This window comes from Harmonia axyridis, chromosome 1 (assembly GCF_914767665.1).
Source record: "Harmonia axyridis chromosome 1, icHarAxyr1.1, whole genome shotgun sequence".
Lineage (NCBI taxonomy): Eukaryota > Metazoa > Arthropoda > Insecta > Coleoptera > Coccinellidae > Harmonia > Harmonia axyridis.
Window position 1 is genome coordinate 51,807,948 of NC_059501.1, and position 14,676 is coordinate 51,822,623.

At 33.1% G+C, this 14,676-nt stretch overlaps 1 protein-coding gene across 3 annotated transcripts in view; it reads right to left on the bottom strand.

The window, feature by feature from the left end:
• Positions 1–14,676, bottom strand: part of LOC123672630 (nephrin-like) — a 516,260-nt gene that overhangs the window by 97,724 nt on the left and 403,860 nt on the right. For all 3 annotated transcript variants that reach the window (XM_045606814.1, XM_045606833.1, XM_045606823.1), the window contains exon 6: positions 2,765–2,857. In XM_045606814.1, coding sequence (XP_045462770.1) covers positions 2,765–2,857 — 93 coding nt within the window. The remainder of the gene's footprint in view (positions 1–2,764; positions 2,858–14,676) is intronic.

The following is a 14,676-nucleotide window of genomic DNA, read 5'->3' on the forward strand; positions in this document are numbered from 1 at the left end:
GTAAAATATAGGGTTCTGCACTCGTATTATGAATAACTATTCTACTGAATGTAACTTCATCCATTAATTCTTAAAATAATTGCTAAGAGAATTTCTTTTTCTGAATACACTTCCGAAATTCTTTTCTGGATTCATCATTTCGAGGCAACAAATCATGAACACGTTGACAATTAAAAGAGATGGAAATTTGGACCTTTCATTTCAATTTTTGTAGAACAGAGTTCTGTTCAACCATTATTTTGATTATTCACTATGGATTCGGGAATTTCTAGATTTTTAGAAATAGTTCGTATGGTAGTTGAAGGATCGTATACTAGTTGAAGGATTATCTTCATACCCACTTTGAATGGACCCAGCCTCCCTCAATTGTCGGTGGAGATTGGGCAAACATTTTAGAAACAGTAGGTAATTCTTCGGTTTGAAAGCCGTCATCGATATTCTGCCGGCCCATAAGCTTTTATTACAATAACTGAAATTAAATTTATGAGAATTTAATCTTCGTTTGTAATTTCCTTGAAAAAACGTTTCAGTCCCAAGAGAAACATTTGCAAGTTCTGATTGATTTTGTATAACTCAACACGGTTTTTTGAAAGGGAAGAACACAGAGACCGCAATATTTGAAATGGTTGATGAAATAATTTCGGAATTGGAGAATGGTAATCCTTCAATTGGTCCGTTTTTGGATCTCAGTAAGGCATTTGACTGCGTTAGCCATGACTTACTGCTGGAGAAGCTGTTCCACTGTGGAATCAGAGACAATCTGGAACTGATCCGGAGTTTTCTGAGAGGCAGGATTCAGAAGGTAAAAATTGAGCTGAATGGTAAAGACTACTTCTCGGCTAATCGGATTTTGGAGATGGGGTACCCCAGGGAAGTATTCTTGGTTCCTTACTATTTCTTCTATACATAAATGACCTTCCTGATTGTGCCCAAAACTGTCTGCTTCTGATGTTTGAGGATGACACAAACATCATAGTGCCTAGAAAACTGTTAGATGACGCAGTTGATGACATCAAAGCTGAATATGAACATTTTTTGAAATTGTGTGAGAATAACCAAATAATAGTGAACTCGGAGAAGACAGAGTGTGTTTTATTTACGACACATAATTCCAAACTGACGTTTCATGATGGAGTATCCCTGGACGGTGGCGGAATAATGTTCCAGTCTTCAACCAACTTTCTCGGTGTAATCCTTGATAGCCATATCAGCTGGAGCTCTCAGGTGTTAAACGTGAGAAAATGATTGAACTTGGTAGTACATTCAATGAGAGTATTGTCGAGACGAGTAGATTCTTCCTTTCTCGGGGTGGTCTATTATGCCAACTTTCAGTCTCTCCTACAATACGGTTTAACGATATGGGGTAATGCTTCTGATGCATCTGATATATTTATTGTACAGACAACGGCAATACGTATTATGAACATAAAATACAGAGATTCCTGCCGCGGTGTTTTTCGGAGGAATGGAATACTAACATTAACGGGGCTATACGTGAAAAATTGCCTACTCTTCTTCCGGCAGCAAAGTTCTTATTTCGATTAATTCAGAAATACTTATTAGTACAAGGCACTTGTCTTGTACTATTAGCTGAAAAGGGAATCATTTCCCTTTCATTTTTCCCAACACCCTTCAACTCTGACTGAGACGAATGTCAAATATATGTGCCTGAAATTGTATAACTCTTTACCAAGAAATATTCAACAAATTGATAATTTCAAAAATTTTAAAAGAGAAATATCGAACTTTCTAATTGAAACTGAACCTTATAATGTTCAAAAATATTTAGATCACTGTAAGCGTGAAGGATTAGTATAGCTGATTTATATTTATATCAACTTGTATTCTGTTTTTTTTTTGTTATTCTGACATGTTCTTCTTCATGTATTGTACATTGATTTGAGAATAAATTATTTGATTGATTGATTGAACTCCACTGAATATTTGAGATGCTCGATGTTTAAGTTTACATTTTGTTTGATTAAAATTTTTCGGACTTATAGGCAAAAGACTTGAAGCGCTGCTTTTCCCTAGAGTTGAAGTGTTGGACTGTTATAAATATGAACTTTCTGCATTATTTTTAACATAGAATCTCGCATTTACAACAATTCATTCCCCTACATGTATAATACGTGTTATAACGCCAACTAATGATTCTTATAGAAATTAAATGACAGTTCATCTATTTCCACTTTTAATTATTTAATAAATCAATTGTTTCGCTGCACAGTAGCTTTTTCAGATATTTCACAATTTTGAATAATAGTTATTCAAAAATGTAAAATGTTTGAAGAAGCTACCGTCTAGCGAAAAATTGTTATATCAAATAATTAAGAGGAAAAATAGAAAAACTGTAATTTAATTTCTATTGAAATGAATTTTCATCAAGTGACGACAGAATCAACCCAATAATGATTTTTATATTCTCTCCATCCTCTCTTTGAATGATAATTCGATCACTCGACCAATTCACGATTGGTCTCTAATAAAGATCTTCCATTTTCCGCAGTTCCATTTCCCCCGAAATGAAAGATAACTAAGCTCTGCCAAAAAAATTGCGTGTTCATTTCGTACCAAGAAAGATAAATAAGAAATGACATCAAACATAGCAGTGGAAAATCATAGCAATTTTAACGGCATGATAATTTTATTTGCTTGGGAGTAATGTAATTTTGTTCGGCGGAAACAGCTCCCGGACTGTGCTGCGTAAAACATGCTGTGTCATGGAACTAATGAAATTAAATATGATTTACATTCTACCCACCTGAAGCACTAATGTTTGGTTGCTGACTATAATGCCTGAGGTTGCGTTGCTCAGTATTCGTTCTCCATCACGTAACCACCATACTCTGCGAACCTGTAAACAAGAAATAAATCAGCACTGATGGTACACAGCCAGGAAAAGCACAGTGGTTTCCAACTGGAAATGACGAAATTTTGTTATTTTATGTTTGATATTGATCGAAACAAAAGATTAATGGGTATAAAATTGCATTTCATCCATCGATTCAATGGTAGAAACTAACTATAACATTACATATCATTATGTCATAAAGTTTGAATAGACGAATTTAAGTTATACAGGGTGATTCACCGCGATGGCCTATTTGGAGTTTATGGAAAACTGATCATAATTTTGTGCTGAAAATTTGCATGTCGGGGTTTGAAATAATGATCTTTCTCTCTAAAATATTTTCAGATCAAATTCCGGTTGGACTGGAAACATACTTCTACTCCTTTTTTTTCAAATGGCACACCCAGTATATTATTGCATCATTAGATAGCTTATTTGATGTCAATTTCAGCAGTATGCCATACCTTAGGCTTGGGTAAAAACTCAACGGTCATGAGTTAATTGGATTTTCATGAAGGAAATGGTGGCGATGAGGACTCACATTTTTTTACAAATTTTTGAAAAAGTCTATCTCAAAAACACCTTATACTTTTTGGATTCTGCAAATACGTAGTATTATGAACTTGCTCAAGATTTTCAAATTAGAACCTATATTTTTATTATGTCAGTCGATGCTACGTATAAAAAAGTGGGGGTTACTTAAGCAAACCCTGTACCTATAATGAATACTTTAAGAGTTATTCGAGGAAAAAATTTAAATGAGGGAAAACCGCAATTTCTTACTGTGTGGAGTATAGTCTGTGACTTCCGGAAAACACAGAAAGAAACTTAAATTCAATGTTTCGATAACTGAATTTGATATTTTAAGAATTGTAATGATTTATTCGTAATTGAAAATGTATAGGTTGGATTTCTGAACAATCAGAACGAAAAATCAGTTATAATTTATGGAATGTAAAATTTAATTATCCAAACATCGAATTTCAGTTTCTTCTTGTGATTTCCGGTCACAGACTACTCCATACAGTTAGGAATTGCAGTTTGTCCTCATTTAAAGTTCTTCCTCGTCAACTCTTAAAGTATTCATTTTAGGCACAGGTTTTGCTTGAATAACCTCCACTATTTTTCTACGTTGAATTGACTGAAATAATAAAAATTTAGGTTCTAATCTGAAAATCTTGAGCTTTGATGAATTTGAGTCGTCCAAGTTCATGATCTTTTTATAAACAACCTATACATTCTTGATCCATACTGCAAACACTCTTATAATATTACGTATTCGCAGAATAGAAAATGAAAAAAGTTTTTTCGAAGAAAACTTCTTTCTGCAGGAATATTAAAAAAAAATGAGTCTCCGTCGCCACCATTTTTTTTCATAAGAATCCCATTAACTCATGAATCTTTGTGTTTTTAGCCAAGGTTTGACATATTGTCATCAAAAAAGCTATCTAATGATGCAATAATATAATGGGTGTGCCATTTGAAAAGAGTAAGTAGTAGTATGTTTCCGGTATAACCGGAAGTTGTAGAGATCTGAAAATATTTCAGGGAGAAAGATCATTGTTCCAAACCCCAACATGTAAATTTTCAGCACAAAATTAGTTTTCCATAAACGTCTAATAGGAGTGAATTACCATGTATACAGAAGAAGAATCCAATAACAACCGTAATTGAATGAATAATTTTACCACGAGGGTTGATGAACTAATGATGAAAAAAGAGAAGAATGGAATATTGTTGAATGGAAATGAAGAATCACCAAAATTTATCCCTTACACAGAAAACACATTTCATCACATCCTTTGCGGAATACCCAAATATTTGGAACCTATTACGCAAAAATTTGAGATTAAGTATTATTATTATTGAAAAATTTTGATGCCTTTATTGATACTAATTATACTTGTTACTATTAATATTTATTATACTTGTTATTGGACATGCTAAAAAAAAAGGTGTATATATAATGGAAATATAAAACAGGATGGAAGTTTAGGTCTCATTTAAAAATCTACCTCTAAAATCTCAAAAAACAAATAAACTATAATTTCATATCGGCAAGGGAAAAGTATCTAATGATAACCGCATTCTTCATAGGATAATTAGCTTTCAGTTGAATCTGAATTATACCAGATGACCCCTCTCTGCCTATTGGTAATTATTTGGCAGAGGTTTGTCATGCAATATTGATGAAACCACTACTGAAATCAGCTGAGTTTGATTTGTTTATATTAATTAATAATATGTTATGGGAATATTATCATTTTTGATAGTCAGCTTGAACATCCTATGGTTCTGATGAAACGATCTTTATGAGATTTTGGAGAAAGATCGAAATTGTTATTTTATATATATAATTCCTCTGCGAGATATTGTATTATATTGATATATGTGATCAACATATTTGAAACTGCATTTTTTTCAAATTATAAGGAAAAAAAATTCAAAAGATTTTGCAATAACGGACTCATTCACGCACTCGAGAACTAAACCTTCAGTGCAAATTTCAAGTCTCAAAGATCATCCGTTCGAGAATCATCTTGTTTACGGACAGACCGAATTGAAAATGAGGATGTATTCATCTTCAGTGAGCTAATTCATTGTCCCACAGCATTGATTTATATTATGTTGTCGTACATACTCTCAATTATCTCATTAAAAGATAATGAAATCATACTTCTTCCTTGATTTCAAGATGTTCTTTCGTATTAGGGGATTACTAGTGAATTAGATCCATTGATGAATAGTTCATACCAAATTTGAATAATTTCCAGATACGTCTTCATTATTTTGACATATATCACATATTCCAAAAATTTTTCCCATCATATTTAATCCACCCAAATATGTCAGAAAGAGCCGCTGAGTTGCAATTGAAATCGATATTTCTTGATTTTCAGAATTTCCATCGGAATTATTTCACTCGTTGCCGTCTTTCGAACTCTATTCCAATAATACAGTTCACTGAGCAAATACAGATAGGAATTCTTCGAGGATTTATAAATGCCCCCGAATATTAGCAGTGGAATCTTGGCCCCAAGAGAATATTCATCTGCCTCCCTTCATAACAGATTGAATCAATTTATTATTCGTAATATTGATGCTTCTCTGTCCAACGAAAACATTTATGTATCCATTTAGCATCAGAAATACAAACTTCGTACAAGTTGAATATGGACTTAGATGGGGTCTACACACAATTTGATTTTGAAAGCATAGTGTGAACATTCGTTCGATCATATCATAAAGGATACCGCACACTGTATTAGGGAAAGTGACTTCCTGTAAAATTGGCTTAATTTTTGACATGTTATAGACCAGGTCCTTCCAAACAAAAAGTTCAATAGAAAAGAGTTTTTCTATAGGCTAATTTTGACGCTAGAGCCCATTGAAAACTTCATTTGTTCTCCATTGTTAAACAATACAAAACGTCATCCTGGATAATCATCACTATTCTCAGTAATCAAGATGTGAACATTCATCAATATGAGATAATAATACAAGCATTGTTCTATGGTGTTGTTAGATTTGTTTAATTATATTGAATTTCCAAGCTAATCACAATTTTTTAAGTTCAATAATTCGAAAATGGTAATAAATTGGTTCAGCGATCTACAATCAAAGGAAGCATATGAAACCTATTCTATACCTTATACTAAATCACATTCGAAAAAATATACGGCGCTAAGTCAGAAGTTTATTATTTGATTCATTTTACTCCGAAATTTCAAATGTAATGATAGGATTTTCTTAATAGAAACAGATATTCCATCAAATTTGTATGAAAAAACCTGAAGTTCGCAAAGCGATAGTTTCAGGCGTTCTGAAGTTATGGCCGAAAGAAGATATTCTTCAACTGATTCACTGCAAAAAAACCAAATTGTGTCTTTAAGTTCTGACAGAAACAGAAATCCCATCAAATTTGTATCCGAAAGGTCGCAAAGCGATAGCTTCAGGCGTTCTGGAGTTATAGCCGAAAGAAGACACAATTTAGTTTTTCAGTGCATCAGTTGAAGAATATCTTTTTTCGGCCATAATTCCAGAATGCCTGAAGCTATTGCTTTGCGAACTTCAGGTTTTTTTATACAAATTTGATGGAATTTCTGTTTCTATCAAGCAAATCCTATCATTACATTTGAAATTTCGGAGTAAAATGAACAAAACATTGAACTTCCGACTTAGCGCCCCCTATCGAAACCAGCAAAAACAAATTTATCATGAGTATATTTTGTCCTCAATTAACAAGATATTATCTTTCAGACGAGATCTAATTTGCTCAAAAATGTTGAGCCAAACTGAAATTACAGGCATTTCAATCAGTCATATTTCTCCCTTTCACCAACCCTTATTTGATGTCGTAAAATCGAAAGTGACAATTCAAAAAGATAGAGAATTTTCCAAGGATTACAGTGATGATATTGTTTCTTCAACTTCATATGAAACATTTTCGAGTAAAATTCAATTTTCTACTGGACGGTAGCTATTACGCCCCCTAGCGGTTGAGGTATGAACTTCAGAACAATTTCCAGTGTGTTTTCTTGTATACTTTAGTGGTAAAATTTCTTACTGCAAGTTTCTACGATGATTGGATCCTGAGATGAAGCCGCCTATCTCGCTTATTTGCCCACCCTGTACATTGAACTTATTTTCTCACAAAATCGTTCTCAAAATATTTTTAAACTTCAATCGATTAAATTCATAGGTGTTTTGGTATAACGTATATATCAATATATTCACTGTATTGAGTTAAATTAAGTGCTTAATTCTTGATTATCTCTGTTTCATTTGGAAATATATGTTTTAGAACTTCAAATAATGAAATAAAAACGATGTAAAATGTGTCGAAATTTCATGGTTATGATGAATTCGTAGACTATTGAAGGCGATCTATGATAAAAAGAATTTTTTTACATTGTGAAGATAAGGTACAAATAAAGGGTTTCACAAAAAAAATCCCCCCATTAATCAAATTAATACAACAGTTCAATAGAAATCTAATTTGAGATAACAAGATCATCAGAAAAATTTGTGAATATAAATCTACTATAAAGTATTTCTGAGCTGAAATGGATGCACAGTGAGGAACATTGGGATCATTAATAATGGGTCTTCCAAAAAAATCAATTATTTAGGTTGATTGATAGTGTTAGCTCTGCACCGGAATACATGTTGTGTTTGATTCTCACCAATTTGGCAGCATTCAAAGTTCCTATAAAGGCTGCCAAATTCCAATTAATTTTCATAACAATCGATTGTTAGAGTTATGAAAGGTGGTAAACAAAAGAGTCACTCATACCTTATTGACAGAAACTGATTTACCATCCCTAATGATTACAAGGTAGGGGTAGGAATATGCGCATACATTGTTTTCCCTATTGCGTTGTTCGGTGATTATAAGGCAGTAACAACAAACTCATATATTTTGACACACTTTATGCTGTCAATTCAAGAACTTTTTAATGTTGATATAGAGGGTACAGGTAAAATATTATAGTGGATTTTGAAATATCTTCAATTCATCTATCACTGGTTTGAAAACAAAATAAAAATCAATGATACACAATTCATGAATTATGATTTCCAAATTTCGAAATAGTTACTATTATTAGTGAAAAAGCGGTGGAGAATAGTTCAAATTCCACTACTATGTTACAATTAAGATTTAAAATAATTGTTTTTTCACTGATGAGATTTTTTTCAAGATACTCGTAATTTTAGCAACTCGGCTCGGCATAGGTCCTTGTTCCTTTTTTTTTCCTTAAGGTTGCGCTATACGAATATACAAAGAATCAACCAATCAACAGCATCATTTCGAAATTTTCCTTTGATCAGTCAAAGTAGTTTATTATTGATTTAACCTCAAAACGGCATTGACAGAAAGACGACGTGAGCGCCGTCATAAGAAACGATGCCGAAATGGAGTTAAAAGGGTTCAATACCATTAAAATCCAAGAAGGCTGGTCCCTTCAAAAGTCGCAACTTCAATTTTAAGGTTATTCAAGAGTGAACAGGCCAGTGTTTGAGACATCTTAGTTACAATCTTCATACTATTATTTTGATTATGTCATAATATTTCAGTTATATCTAATAACAAGCAAAGAGAATCAGGGGTGCACTTTTACTGCAGTGGAAAATACTCATCACATTTTGTCATGGCAACTTTAGCCTTTCAATAGTATTTTGAACTGAAGTCGTTGTGGCTCGGTAAGCCTTCCAGGAACTATGATAGTATTGAATCTGTTCTTTCGGAAGCACTCATATTGTTAAAGACTACGAAAAAATACTTGAAACTTGTATGAAGAAAATGACTAATTCGATATTCTTCTAAATTTTTGAAAAAATTAAATAAAATACTAAACCATTAAATCAAAAGATTGAATAACTATCTCCAGCATTCTGTTTCTATATGAAATGTCTATAATAAGTTTACATATTGTCTATCATAATGTAACGATTTTCTCGAAAATTATGTATTACTATTGAGTTCAAAAAAAAAAAAATAATAAAATAGAATAGCGTTAACTATACGATACTGTCCAACCTAACAAGATATATTGAAGAAATTCAAAAAATTCAGTTAGATAATGTTAAAAATTATTTAGGCAAACCATCGTAATGACTCTGTATACATGCCTGCTATCTCATTTTTATATCTGTACTTGACCGCGACAAAAAGTGAATTATGAATGCTTATTTTAATTCATTGACACCTTCAATAATTTTTAATTATTTCGAATTATTTTTCAACATAATTTTTGATGAAGTCATAAATAAATGACCAAATATTGAGTATTTTGAAAAAAGTCATATTTGTTCAATAACAGAGCGAAAACACCTGAAATCTCTATTTTGAGATCTTTAGTACCTAGTGTAGAAATGGGTATATAGATGATGAATTTCAATCAAGTTAATCAATTGCTTATCTGAGCAGATACCACCAAATAAATGCAACAATGGGCGACTTTAAATTCAAGAATGGCCAGAAACATCGATGGTAATTAAGACAAAATCTAATATTCGCAGGAAAAAACATAAAGATGATAAACAAAGTGTGTAAATCCACAATGAAGGTTTGTAAAATTATTCTTTCACACGAAATTAAAATTTAGTAGGAGAATATCAAACAGATGAAATAAAAACTCAAAAAAATCAGATCTCTTAGACCCACATAAAGCAATGTGGGAATCTAAGTAACCTTAGTTATACAACTTAAATCTGTTTTTATGAAATTCTGTATTGATTTGAATATTCCTCCTTTTTCCCCCTATCTTCCAAATAGGCCCAGTGCCTGTTCCTCATCGTAACTCGTTCTATCGTCTTTCTTGAAAAGTAGGATTGTCGTACACTTGTTTGCCACTCGTCGGGAATTTTCTAATGAAAATTTCAATTCATGAACCAATCTTTCGTCGTCCTACTTAAGGAGTTCGTTAGTGATGTCGTCTTGTCCCGGAATATTCCTATGTTTGAGCTTGTCTAATGCTCTTCTTATATCGGATTCAGTTATCGAGATGGAATCTTCCTCTTCTATGCTGGGTGGGGTTTGTGGCGTTGCTGGTGTCGCACCCTTATATAGATCCTTCAAGTAACCGGTTCATGTTTCTTTTCCAATTTTACTCACGGGTATCAGCTTGCTAGTCTCCTTCCTTCGACTTCTTATAAATCGCTTAATCTGCTTCTGAAGTCCGTAGAAATCTTTTTCTACTCTCTTTGTGAAGCCCTTCCAATGCCTTTCTTTTATTTACCTGACCAAATATAGTTAGTTTAGTTTCATTCCGAGTCTTCCTATATTTATTGAAAAATTCATGAGTTCTGGTTGTTAGATGCTCTAGTTTTTTTTTACTGATCTTTAACTCCATCGCCGAGTTTAAAATTCCTTGAAATCTTTGCTTTTTGTGTAACTGTTCCAACATCTTCCATGACTGCAGTGTTGATGTTTATTTTCAATTTATTCCGAATAGTAATGAGGTTCTCCGGTGGAAATGATGAACAAAGTGTGTAAATTCACAATGAAGGTTTGCAAAAATGTACTTCCACTCGAAATTAAAATTATCTATGAGAATATCAAACACATATATCAGTCAGATTAAGTTCAATTTTTTCTTCTAGACGTTAAGTCTTATAGTGAATCAACCTTAATTCTTTCTGTTTTTCTGACTGAATCAGTAAGTTCTTTGCTGCCAAGAAGTGAACCATGATCACTTCCAACGGCAGCTGAGTTAAGCACTCCAAACCTTCAAAAGCAGGTATAGATTTGTTGAAAAAAAATATGATAAATTTTATTCGAAACAGTTCAAATTTAATATCTATTCAATTCTATCAATCAATCTATTTTTTTTCATTCTTTCTGTTGAAACAATTATGGTGTCTTTATTTTCTTGAAATATCGTAAAGTTTTGAGGATTTCAATAAAAATTTTTGTTTTCGGACTAACAAAAAATGGCAAAGTCTAAAAATCATACCAATTACAACCAAAACAAAAAGGCTCACAGAAATGGTATCAAGAAACCTAAACAATATAGTTATGAGTTAACGTAAGGGATAGATGCCAAATTCTTGAAACATAATTTAAGCACCAAACAACAGTTGAAACGTGCTGCTGAACGCAAAGCTGTGAGAGAAGCTAAAACCACTAAATAGGTTTGATTTGTTTTGAGATATAAAATCATATCCCCTTTTGAAAATATGGGTATAGATGCCTCACGCTATAACTCAAAAACTTATAATAGTGCATCAAAGAACAATCTGATATCTTTAGTGGTTTCCACGATATCAGGAAACAAACGATTTTTTATCAAAACGTTCTCTTTTGACGTTATTCTGGAACACCATGTATACTTCTAGAAGAAGAAAATCAAATGAATATTTTGGATGATATGTGCCTACACTTATTTGTTGATTATTTCAATGATCTGAGTTTGGTGGCTGTAACTGTAGGTCTAATGCCTAAATCATCTTGAGAAAAATGAACTAAGGAATGAGTTTCTGTGAATTTAATCATTCTATTTTGCATTATTTGATGATACACGTATACGTGGTTTAAGAATACGGCAGAATAGGGCAAATAATAGGTATTTGGTGCTTCCTAGCAAACATTTATGGTCAATGCTCTCATTGAAAAATATTGCACAAAGAAAAACGCGAATATTCTCAATAAAAAAATTATGTTTATTATCGTGGTACATTTGGGATTCCTTTGTTATCGAATGTTTATCAAATTTTAATTAATTGAATTACCTACAATTCTTCCTACAACTGAATATGTGTTCTGCATAAATAAGTTAATCCTAAAGACTACCGAAAACCTAGACTTCATGAAGTCTTTTTCATTATTCTCCATTACACGACTATTCTATGAGATGAACGAGTATTGTGTCCTATTCGTGAAATGTTTCACGGACCAGTGGATATAGCACAGACATTGCAGAACCTAATACTGACTTGGCATTTTCGCGCATGCAACGTACGTGACAAACTCATACATACTCGGCCCTAACGTTTTCCAATTTTACAGTCAATAGCAGGTCAAATTCCAGAAATATATTCGACAGTCGTGACCTAGGGGCTTGTAGATACGACGAAAACTTATGTAGGAGAAAATGCGATGGGATATTATCTTATGGAAATGAATATCTGGTTCAATTTTCCCTTCCGCTCGGCTTAGACGTCCGGATGTATCCCGGATGAAAAAAATCTTCACATGAAATTTATGAACAGGATTCGGTATAAGTAGATGAATTTATGAGGCATGAATGATTAATGATCGTGAATATGTCGCCTGAAGTGTTTGGACGGCATTATAAGAAGTATATATACTATAATATATAGAAGTAGAATTCAGCGGACCTCGATATTTCACGTTTTACACGTCCAATGTTAATGACTATGTAACGTTACAATTTCCCATGAGACTCCAAGACTGATTTCTAGGGGTGGTTTGGCTTGTTTGGCATATATTCCTACCCAGGTTTTTACAAATTTAATAATATCGAAATATACAAAGATCGATCCTTTTCACTCTAAACAAATAATATTGAAATAATAACTTAACTTAAATCAGTTTTTAATGAATACCTGTGCTATTAGGATGGAACCTCTTCTGTAGATTATTTTCAGCCTTTCAAAACCAGATCATAGCAGAAAGCTATAGTACTCCAATTCCCATTCAGCGAAGTTGATATATTAACGCCAGGTATTACGCAGGTATTCTCTCAGTTTCAGGAACTAAAGTGGTTTAACGTACCTACTATTCCAACTTCTACATATATATCAAGGAAATTCTTCCTTACGATATTTCAATCCCAATGGATATTTCTATTGTTTAATACCAAGGAAGGTTGTACCTCTTAATGTTTTTCAATCCTGAGAGAGGTTTCTGTTGTTCCAATCTCACGGGAGGTGCGAGAATCCCGACACAATTCTCGCCCATAAATTAGATTCTAATTCTCAAATCAAACTAGTAATGGCTGAAATCTGTCTATCTATCTTTCCTGAAGTCTCGATAATTATTCAAAATCTTTCAGAAAATTCTCTCTGTTTCCATCTCTAGATACGCGCATCCGTTGGCGCTTCCTCGGCGACCAATTGCTAACGATGAATTGACAAATTACCGCGTCTATGAAAATTGCAGTAGCGTAACATGAATTGAAGCGTGCAAAATCGTTGCAACTTGGTATGGGTATTCGTATTGAGCCGAGAGAAGAACGTCGAATCACAGGGGGCGAAATATCTTGCCGTACACTTGTAGAGTAAGAACCCACGACGGTGATTTTATAAAAGCTGAAAGTTTTTCTGTGCATGTGCCTTGGTAGAGACGAACTCACTGATTATGGAGTTTGGGTTGAGGTTACTTTGGCTGGTAACAAATAGTGTTGTGTATAGAATAGTAGGGGAGAGTAGGGAGGGTTGATACATTTTTTACAAAATTGTTAATAAAAAATTTGTGTTTAATATTTACCAATCCATTTATGACAGAGTGAAATTTAAAGACTTCGCTTAAACCTTTAGCAATATTAAATATCTGAAAATGGAAATTTCAATCTTGATTATAAGTTCTTGAAAATGTCGGTGCAAAGTGTTTCAAACCTCCCTATAAAAGGCGTATTTGTTCTAAATGAAACGCGCATCAAAAATAAAGTAATGAATTTCGATAGTAGTTGGTAGATGAAGAGATAAAGCCTCACGTTTGTTATGCAATTTCTTACATCGAATATGTAGAAAACACACTTTAAGCTTAAAAACTCTTGTTCGTGACGCGATAGTTGCCAGATTTCAACAGACACTATTTCCACACTCATAGAGGCACTGCATGTGATTATGCCTTCCTTGAAGAACCGAGGCGGGTAATTTGAACATGTATCAAACCTCCCCTTGTATCAAACCTACCCAGCCTCCCCTACCCCAAATTCGTTAAAGTATAAAGCCCAATTTTTTTATATTTTCTTCGGGATAACTTAAGAAAACTCGTCATCCATTGCTTATGCACTTATGACAGTTTCTACCCCTTGTCAGATATTCCGTAATTTGAATTAGTGAGTAACATATATAAAATCAAGCTTTTATATAACGAAAGTATAATTGTAATTATAAAATTTTAGTGATGTCTGGCAGAAGATAGAAACCGTTATAAGTGTACGGCAATGAATGACAAGTTTTCTTAAGTTATTATGAAAATATGAAAAAATTGAGTTCTACACTTTAACGAATTTAAGGTTTTATTTTATACACCTTTGATACCTGTTACTTCCCAAAGTAACCACAACCCAAACTCTATAATCGCTTGTCGTCTTAACCGATAACACTTTACTCATCTCAATGCTTGACTT